Raw genomic sequence first — 9,433 nt, 5'->3', positions numbered from 1 at the left:
CGTGTTGTCGTCGGTAAGTGGCTAGTACTTATAGAGTTGACATATGTCACTTAATACTCCTGAAAACATTTGACAAATTGATTCTCTTAACCACAAAGTGAAGGTACACCTAATGTTATTCAAATATAATTTAAATCTTATAAATACTTAAATAAATAAATTGTTACATAGATACATAAATAGATCGGCAAGGTCATCTGAAAGTGACTAGTGATTATAGAGGTAACATGATGTCGCTTAATTCTCCTGAAGACATTTGACAAATTGATTCCGTTCATGTCACAATCACAGCAGAAAGGAGAGCCTTTGACACGGCACAACACGTGGAAACGGCATGTTTCTAGTCAGGGAGAATCATTCCATGTGGCGGCAGGTCTCACTTGTCGCTCCTTAATCTTCTGTGCAAGGCCGTCGATGAATACACGGATCTCATGATTTCCGCTCTGACGATCTCCCAGGCGCAGGGGCTGTACTTCTTCTCTCGCAGGTAGAGAGAGATTCTTTGGAAGTAGTCCCTCAGTGCGGACTCCTCATTCGTGAGGGGAGCGTCTCGGGCCCCCGCGTCCCGCGTGAGACAGGCTTCCAGGTGGGTGAGCTGCTGCTCCAGCCCCGCGCAGAACTCGTCCAGGAGGGCGCCATTCCAGGCGGCAGACGCGGAGGCCTCCGTGCAGAAGAGCTGGAAGAGCTTCTGGTTGGTCGCGTGGAGCACAGAGAGGGCCTGAGCCTTCTGGAGCCGGCTGCCATCAAACGCGTCCGTGGGGAAGGCAAAGTCACTTCTGTCCTTCTGGCAGGAGGCGGCAGGGAGCGTCCGCATGTGTCCCAGGAGCGTCAAGGCCCCCCTGTGGGGCAGGCCGTGGGTGTGAGGCGGCTCACAGCCCAGAGAGCAGACGGAGCTGCAGCTGAGCACCACCAGGGCCGTCAGGAAGGAGCTGGGCGGCGCCATGGGGGACCTTGCAGGTGCTGGTGGCCTGGCTGGGGTGCGACCCTATATGCCCGGCGGCTCTGGGTCCTCTGAACATCTTCCCTTGTGCGTGTGGCTTAAGTAGGGAGCATACGTGTTTTCCATTTCTGAACGTTTACTTTCTACTTCTGTTTTTGCTTTCCTTTATGCACTTCCTACACGGGTTTAGAGCATATGTTTCTCAACAAATACTTTTTTTTCATTATTGCCCCCTGCCTTCGGAGTCTTTTTGGACGTTTATCTAGTTGAACCTTCTACAAAAACTTAATAACACAGATACACAGTATATATAATTATGTACTGTGTTTATAACTGTGCTTTTTACATAAAAAAGGAAGTATAAAGTTTACTGTATCCAATGCAGGGCTAAGAATGACTAAAAATTTTTAAGTTAAATTTTAAAGGGGCACCTGGGTGGCTTAGTCTGTTAAGCGTCCGACTTTTGCTTAGGTCATGATCTCCCGGTTCGTGGGTTCGAGCCCCGTGTCGGGCTCTGTGCTGACTGCCAGCTCAGAGCCTGGAGCCTGTTTCAGTCTGTGACTCCCTCTCTCTCTGACCCTCCCCTGCTCATGCTATCTTTCTCTGTCTCTCTCCTAGAAATAAATAAAAATCTTTAAAAAAAAAAAAAGAGCCTTAAAAAAATTTTAAAGCCATTGATGCTTAAGTATAGAACTAAATTTGATTTGTGACTTATAACATATTTACTTATATAAATTTTATATAAAGTACATAAACACATTAAAATTTTTATAAAGACATAACAATTTCAATGTACTTAAGTATTTAAATCACTCCAAATTGCTAAAAGCAAGAGAAAATTTTAATAATTTGTTCAAAATTCTTTTCAATGTAATGAATTTTAATATTGCCTCATATGAGAAAATATTTTTTAAATTAATTAATTTATTTATTTGAGAGACAGCACAAGCCGCAGAGGGGCAGAGAGGAGAGACAGAATCCAGTGTAGGCTCCATGCCATCAGCACAGAGCCCGACATAGGACTCAAACTCGTGAACTGTGAGATTGTGACCTGAGCCGAGATTAAGAGTCAGAAGCTTAACCAACTGAGCCATCCAGGTGCCCCAATAAAATAAATTTTAACTTAACCTGCTGCTAGATACTCTTGAAGGTATTGTCACAATATTTTTTTTTCTGTTTAGCACTAGATAATTACTGATGTGTTGAATGAGTTTTGTAGAATTAAATCATAAAATAGAATATATTTGTATTTAATTCCCAAAGCCCGCATCACATTGAGGCTCAGACAGAAGCAACATCCACAAGACAGCCAATGGCAGCTCACGAGTAAGCAAAGGACACCTCTCCCGTGATGACTTTGACATCCAGGAAACAATGGAGAGAAACCTCTCCAATCACAGAGACGGTTTAGCCCCAGGTTTGTCACATTGCTCTTGCAGACATTTTGTCTATTCCACAAATACAATGTCCATGCTTCTCATATGATACCCAAGAAAATCCAATGAGAGAAAATAAATACTAAGGAGTAATGTTTTGTTAGACTGGCCCACTGTTGATCTTTGGAGTGCCACACACCATTGCAATATTTCAGGTTGGTTCACAACCCTAAGAACTAATGGTTACACCCTTGGAAGCGGTTGTAACAACGGTTCCATCTGGTGTGGAAATGTTGGTAATGGGGGAGACTATTCACATCCAGAACCAAGGAGTATGTGAAAAGTCTCTAGATCTTGTACTCAGTTTTGCTGTTAAGCTAAAGGCTCTTGGTGCCTCACTTGGTTAAACATCTGACTTCAGCTGAGGTCATGATCTCATGTTTTGAGATTTCAAGGCCCGCATCAGACTCTGCTGTCAGCACAGAGCCTGCTTCAGATCCTCTGTCCCTGTCTTCCTCTGCGACTCCCCCACATGCTCACTCAAAAAAAAAAAAAAAAAAACTATGTTTTTTCAAATATATGTCAAAGGTACAGAAATTGACTTATTATGTTATTGGAGTCAGTTCTTTACAGGAAAGACCCATTTTTCTCTGTAGAAAAGTCTCCTGCTTGGGAACAGACTTCTGTAGAACACAAGCCAGGTCTCCCTACTCTGTTACTGTCTTTGTCCATCTTGGCAAGTAGGTGGCACTCTTCCTTTGTAAGTATTTTGACGGGCCATTGACTAAAATGATTCTGCTTTCTCTTTCCTTTTTCCCTACAGCTGTTAGTTACATCACTGCAGCAGGAACATTCCCTCATGTCCAAAAATAGTCACCAGAAGAAAAGGAAGATCTCCTATAAGAGTTTCCAAAACCCTAGAACTTTTCACACAACTCTTGGTTTCAGTTAGTGGCTTTTGTACTTGGCCAGAAACCACAAGGGAAAAGGAAGCAGTTGTATGAATGGGCAGGGCAGGTTCAGGAGGAGTGAGTGAGGAGGGCAGAGCTCATTGGGGGTTTCTACACTGGGGCGGAAGGAAACACTGTGTTATGGGAGTGAAGATTAAGATCTGGGGAAGCAGGAGGAAGGAGGAATGTGCTAATATCAGAATACATAGTGCATGTGTATATACATAGAGCATCTAATGTGTACATAGTATAGTTGTATGTATGTAATTTCATTGATAAGCCACTTGTTTCCAATTCTGTTTTTTTTAGACTATCAGCATTTTTGCCATCAGTTACAGAGAAAAGGCTAGGAAAAGTTAATTATTCTCTTATAGGTCTCTATGAATAAATAAGAAAATAATGTTAAGGCTTCATTCAGTGAGAAGTACTCTGCTAAGTGCTTCTAAATGTTCTAGATTATTTAATACTCACCACTCTAGGAACATTTCCAACATACTTTCTGTTTGGGGAAAGTGAGGCCCAAAGAGGTTAAGTGAATTACTCAGGATCAAATATGTAGATTCCTTAACAAAATCTAGATGCAGTAAATAATCTGCTATTACATGTCATAAGTATTCCTTACAATTCTTATTTTGAAGTTTTCATACATTTTAACCCCAGATTTACACACTTTCTTGTTCTATGTCTTTTATTTGTGATGCCCTTGCTTTTTACTGGCTTTCACCTAATTTTGCCCTTACATATTGGAGAAGAGAAATTTTCTGATTCACTTTCATGTTTTCGTCTTATGAGAGAAGTGTCCCTGGGTGTTATACTTATTGCAAATTCATTATTTAATGATGTGTAAGCATATATGATTTTTCCGAATTCATTGCCCCACCAAAAGATTGAATCTTCATTTGATATGGAAGGAAGGGAGCAATAGAGAAGTGTTGCCATATCAATCCCTATGTGAAATTAAGATACATTTCATAACAACAGAAAATGCAATGTAGCAAGGAGGAAAGTTAAGTAACCAGATTGGTTAAACATATAATGTCCAAAATGGGTATGTTATCACAACAGTTCGGTTTAGGAACTGTCATCAGGATATACCTGATGTTCAAATAGTGACATCAACTCCAGAAATGATTCCACAATGATTACCTGCCAATCCAGGCAGAGATCAATGTCAACTCTCCTGTCACATGAGAGATGAAAATGAAATCCTCCTGGAAAACAGAATTGAGGTAAGATTCGATTTCAAAAAGGAAAGTAGTGCAGTTCCGGTCATGAGGAATGAAGAAGGTTTGAACAGCACCTCCTAGCAGAAACAACTAGAAAACTGTCTGTGATATTGAGACAAAGAACAACATCTCCTTGATTCCAACCAGAAACATGGCTTTTAACGACAATGATAGTTGTTTTAAATTCCTGGTCCGATAGTTCCAAAACGTCTGTCATATCTGACTGAGCCTAGTTCGGATGCATGTTTATATCTCTTCAAACTGTGTCTTTTGCTTTTTAGTATGCCTTGTAAATTTTTGTTAAAAGCTGAACATGATGTACTGGGTACAATGAACTGAACAAAATTGGCTCTTAGGAGCCAATCATCTGACTCAGATGGCAGTGGAACCACCAGTGTGGCTCCCAGGGGAGAGAAAGACAGTGGGACCCCTAGCCTGCTGCTACCACCTTCCTTCTGCTCACTGTGGCCCCTGCTTGTGAATTCCACCAAAGCAGCTCTCATGAGGTCAAGTTCCATCTGCTTCCCCACGAACCAGTTGGTTTCCATCCACAGAGCAGTGTCCTGACATTCCACCTAGCACGCATCAAAATAATCATAGATTATCATGGTGAGTAATGAAAGATGTCATGCTTCAAAATATACACAACACGAAACATATTAACATGATTGCCAATACATCAAACCCATGTATCTATCCAGAGGCAAATCCAGTGCAAAAAGGAGAACTCTGCGGAAAAAAAATTCACGTAATTCCCAATTCCCATTCTGTTTTCCTGTTGCATTTCAGAAGGCACATCTCTCGAAACTATTTGCTCCTCATACATTAACTTCTCTTCTCTTATTCACCCATTCCCTCCCACCCTCCAATATGGTTTCTGTGAATTCTGGCAAACCAGCTCTCACCAAAGCTTCGATGCCCCCTTTATTCTGGTGTGGTGGGCACTTTACATGCTCATTTTACAATGAAGCAATTCTTTGAAGCCATTTCAATCTTTGAAATAGACTTTTACCAGTATTCTCTCTTACCCTGCTACCTCATGGCCATTCCTTCTCTGTTTCTGTCGTGGCTCTTTTCTCCCTTACCATCTGAAGGATCAAGAAATCAATCTGAAGTTCTTTGCGCATGCTCTACTCTTCCTGTGTGACCACTTCTGCTTCAAGGCTTTCAGTTAATGGAGTTGCTGGTAAATCACAGACTCAAATATCCATTTTCCTAAGAATATTTGCACTTGAAAGTCTACCAGTCAATTGGAGAAGATAGCTACTGCTTTTGTTTCTGTTTCCTGACATGCTTCACTGCAGCTCCTGCTGAGAGAACTCTATTTTCCCTCTTCTTCTCATTATACCATATTCAGTATAGTATATCATACTCAGTATGATATAAATTCAGTATGATTATTGTTTTTGGGTTGCTTTCTCTACAAAAATCAATGGTACAAAAGCAAGACTAGATTTGTTATGTCCACCTCTCTCCTCACAGCAGCATAAAAACTGGCTTAGAGAAAGCCTGTTTTTAATTCGTAACGAGAATAACATAATGAGTAAGTGAATTGTACAATCCACTCTTTCATCAGAGTTGTTTCTTTTTTATTTTATTTTTTTAATGTTTATTTATTATTGAGAGACAGTGAGAGACAGAGCATGAGCATGGGAAGTGCAGAGAGAGGGGGAGACACAGAATCCAAAGCCGGCTCCAGGCTCTGAGCTGTTAGCACAGAGCCTGACGAAGGGCTCGAACCCACAAACTGCAAGATCATGACCTGGGCCAAAGTGAGATGCTTAACTGACTGAGCCACCCAGGCGCCTCTTTTCTTTTTTAAATAATAAACAAAGACAAGAATTTTTCTATAGAAAATGTTTAATAAAGAAAGAAAATAATAAACAATAAATATAAAGAATATATTTTTTTCTCTTAACCACAAAGTGAAGGTACACCTAATGTTATTCAAATATAATTTAAATCTTATAAATACTTAAATAAATAAATTGTTACATAGATACATAAATAGATCGGCAAGGTCATCTGAAAGTGACTAGTGATTATAGAGGTAACATGATGTCGCTTAATTCTCCTGAAGACATTTGACAAATTGATTCCGTTCATGTCACAATCACAGCAGAAAGGAGAGCCTTTGACACGGCACAACACGTGGAAACGGCATGTTTCTAGTCAGGGAGAATCATTCCATGTGGCGGCAGGTCTCACTTGTCGCTCCTTAATCTTCTGTGCAAGGCCGTCGATGAATACACGGCTCTCATGATTTCCGCTCTGACGATCTCCCAGGCGCAGGGGCTGTACTTCTTCTCTCGCAGGTAGAGAGAGATTCTTTGGAAGTAGTCCCTCAGTGCGGACTCCTCATTCGTGAGGGGAGCGTCTCGGGCCCCCGCGTCCCGCGTGAGACAGGCTTCCAGGTGGGTGAGCTGCTGCTCCAGCCCCGCGCAGAACTCGTCCAGGAGGGCGCCATTCCAGGCGGCAGACGCGGAGGCCTCCGTGCAGAAGAGCTGGAAGAGCTTCTGGTTGGTCGCGTGGAGCACAGAGAGGGCCTGAGCCTTCTGGAGCCGGCTGCCATCAAACGCGTCCGTGGGGAAGGCAAAGTCACTTCTGTCCTTCTGGCAGGAGGCGGCAGGGAGCGTCCGCATGTGTCCCAGGAGCGTCAAGGCCCCCCTGTGGGGCAGGCCGTGGGTGTGAGGCGGCTCACAGCCCAGAGAGCAGACGGAGCTGCAGCTGAGCACCACCAGGGCCGTCAGGAAGGAGCTGGGCGGCGCCATGGGGGACCTTGCAGGTGCTGGTGGCCTGGCTGGGGTGCGACCCTATATGCCCGGCGGCTCTGGGTCCTCTGAACATCTTCCCTTGTGCGTGTGGCTTAAGTAGGGAGCACACTTGTTTTCAATTTCTGAATGCTCTTCTTACTTCCAGCTTTTGTTTTTTGTTTTTCATTTTGCATTCTCCAAATGGGTTTAGAGCAGTGTTTCTCAACCATTTTATTTAATTGTTGCCTCCCCTTCCCCTGACCCCAGTAGATATTTTTTTGCTAATTGAACCCCTCATGAAATTTTAATGATGCAGTTTTACTCTATTTAAGTACTCTCTATATATCTATACTTTATACATAGAAAAAGAGAATGCCAAACTTACTCTTTTATCCAAGGCAGGGTTAAAGTTGAGAAAAATTTTAAGCTAAATTTAAGTTATTAACATTTTAACAAGTTAAACTTGTTAAACTTTTATAAATTTAAAAGTTATTAACATTTTATTTATCTTTGTAGGATATTCTGGACTACATTTATAGCCGTTTGCAGAGCAAATTTTAATATATTTACCTATTTAAATAGTAATGTATTAAATTACACAAATTAATTATACAAAGTCATAATAATAAATTGAATATTAGCATATACTTAAAAATTTTTAGAAGTACTAAAAACCATTGAAAAATTATAGTGTTTTTTAACATGTGTGTTAAGGTCAGCCCAAACACTGAGGCGATGGGACTCACCTGGACCAAAGTGGGGATTCAGCCCTGGGAGCCAGTCAGGATCCTCTCTGTGAGGAAGTCGGGCGCCACCTAGCGCTCTGCTTCCTTCTTGCAACATTTGCCAGGAGGAAGGCGGTGCGCAGGCGCGAACAATAATTGCGAAATTCGCCGAGCACTGTCGTCGACTTGGTCACCATGACGTATTTGATAGTAGATATTAAAATATGAGACATAAAACATTAAAACATTTTCATATTAAAATGTTCAGACAGTATTTTAGTGAACTTTTTGCAAAGGGATTGAAAGTATATTTACAGCCAAACCACAATTGAATATAACTTTACTTTTCTACCATTGATGGAAGCAAACTCAATAATATAGTGGAGATTACTTCTTCTTTTCAGTTGGTAGAACCGTATGTTTGACAATTTCTTGTGTCTCCCTGTCAAACTTATGTCATTTTTATTTAACTTCTAGTTAGTGAAACATCTTTCACGGTATTCCAACTTGACTTCATTGTTAAAGATAAAAGATAGTGTTGTGCACAATTGAGGACATTTAGCAGGTGAGCTCTTTTTATTTTCTTCGGTAAGAAATTCATAGACTGAAGAGAATTTGCCAAAATGTCATAGCAGGGTGTCTCCTCCGTTGAAGACTCAGGAACTCGCAAGTGCAGGGTCAGTTCTCCTCTTTATTTGACATTTTGATATTTTGTATCGTGGATGTTTTTACATGGATTTACATTTTAAAATACTGCTTTAAGGTGTTTATCTTCATTACTTAGATTTGGTGCCTTTTTAAATTTAGTGCTTGAGTGAAGTACTCACTTTTGAATACTGAATACTAACCCAGGAGATAGCTTTTTTCAAAAATTTTTAATGTTTATTTACTTTTGAGAGAAAGAGAAAGACAGAGGCGTGAGCAGGGCAGAGAGAGGGAGACACAGAATCTGAAGCAAACTCATGAACTGCGAAATCATGACCTGAGTTGAAGTCGGACACTTAAACTGCTGAGCCACCAAGGCTCCCCTAGCTCTTGAATTAGGGTTGTGATGGTCAATAGCTGAAAATCTAGGAATGTCCCATTTCTCATCACTCTCTCCTTCATAATTTTTAAAACTCATTTCCTGGTTTCTACAAATTTTGTTTTCTCCACTGTGCCTTCAAAACTATCACCGGAAGAGGTCTGAATGTGAGTGAGCATGAGGGAAGGAGCTGTGACCCCTTTTCTACTATTCACAAGGCAGCCGTTTCTGTCAGGCAACTTTCAAGATGCTGGTTCCCTGCAAAGAGCTTCCTTGTGCTGTGAGATCTCTCTCCTTTCTGTGCCAGGTACTGATCCCGGAGGGGAAACTTGGGCTCTGCTCCTTCACAGTCCTGCAGACACTGCCCTCTCCCAGAGTTTACTGCGGGGGGTGGGGGGGTGCGGGAGCTCCACATGCACACCCTTGAGAGTGTTAATGG

At 41.6% G+C, this 9,433-nt stretch overlaps 2 protein-coding genes across 2 annotated transcripts; both read right to left on the bottom strand.

Moving 5' to 3' along the window:
* Positions 1-301: 301 nt before the first annotated feature.
* On the bottom strand, positions 302-1,038 carry LOC120223241 (interferon alpha-like). Its single transcript, XM_039221261.1, has one exon. It carries the CDS (start codon positions 941-943, stop codon positions 377-379), a length of 567 nt encoding a protein of 188 aa, XP_039077192.1. The 5' UTR covers positions 944-1,038; the 3' UTR covers positions 302-376.
* A 5,583-nt stretch (positions 1,039-6,621) lies between these two features.
* Positions 6,622-7,387, bottom strand: LOC120223242 (interferon alpha-like). Its single transcript, XM_039221262.1, has one exon. The coding sequence runs from the start codon at positions 7,261-7,263 to the stop codon at positions 6,697-6,699; it is 567 nt and encodes a 188-aa protein (XP_039077193.1). The 5' UTR covers positions 7,264-7,387; the 3' UTR covers positions 6,622-6,696.
* Positions 7,388-9,433: the final 2,046 nt, after the last annotated feature.

This window comes from Hyaena hyaena, unplaced genomic scaffold, assembly GCF_003009895.1.
Source record: "Hyaena hyaena isolate Hyena2069 unplaced genomic scaffold, ASM300989v1 scaffold_971, whole genome shotgun sequence".
NCBI classification, from domain to species: domain Eukaryota; kingdom Metazoa; phylum Chordata; class Mammalia; order Carnivora; family Hyaenidae; genus Hyaena; species Hyaena hyaena.
The sequence above is the reverse complement of the archived record's forward strand: the minus strand, read 5'-3'. Positions and strand labels throughout refer to the sequence as shown.

Excerpts from the sequence above, each read along its gene's own strand:
- LOC120223241 (XM_039221261.1), bottom strand. The coding sequence starts at position 943 with ATGGCGCCGCCCAGCTCCTTCCTGACGGCCCTGGTGGTGCTCAGCTGC.
- LOC120223242 (XM_039221262.1), bottom strand. The coding sequence starts at position 7,263 with ATGGCGCCGCCCAGCTCCTTCCTGACGGCCCTGGTGGTGCTCAGCTGC.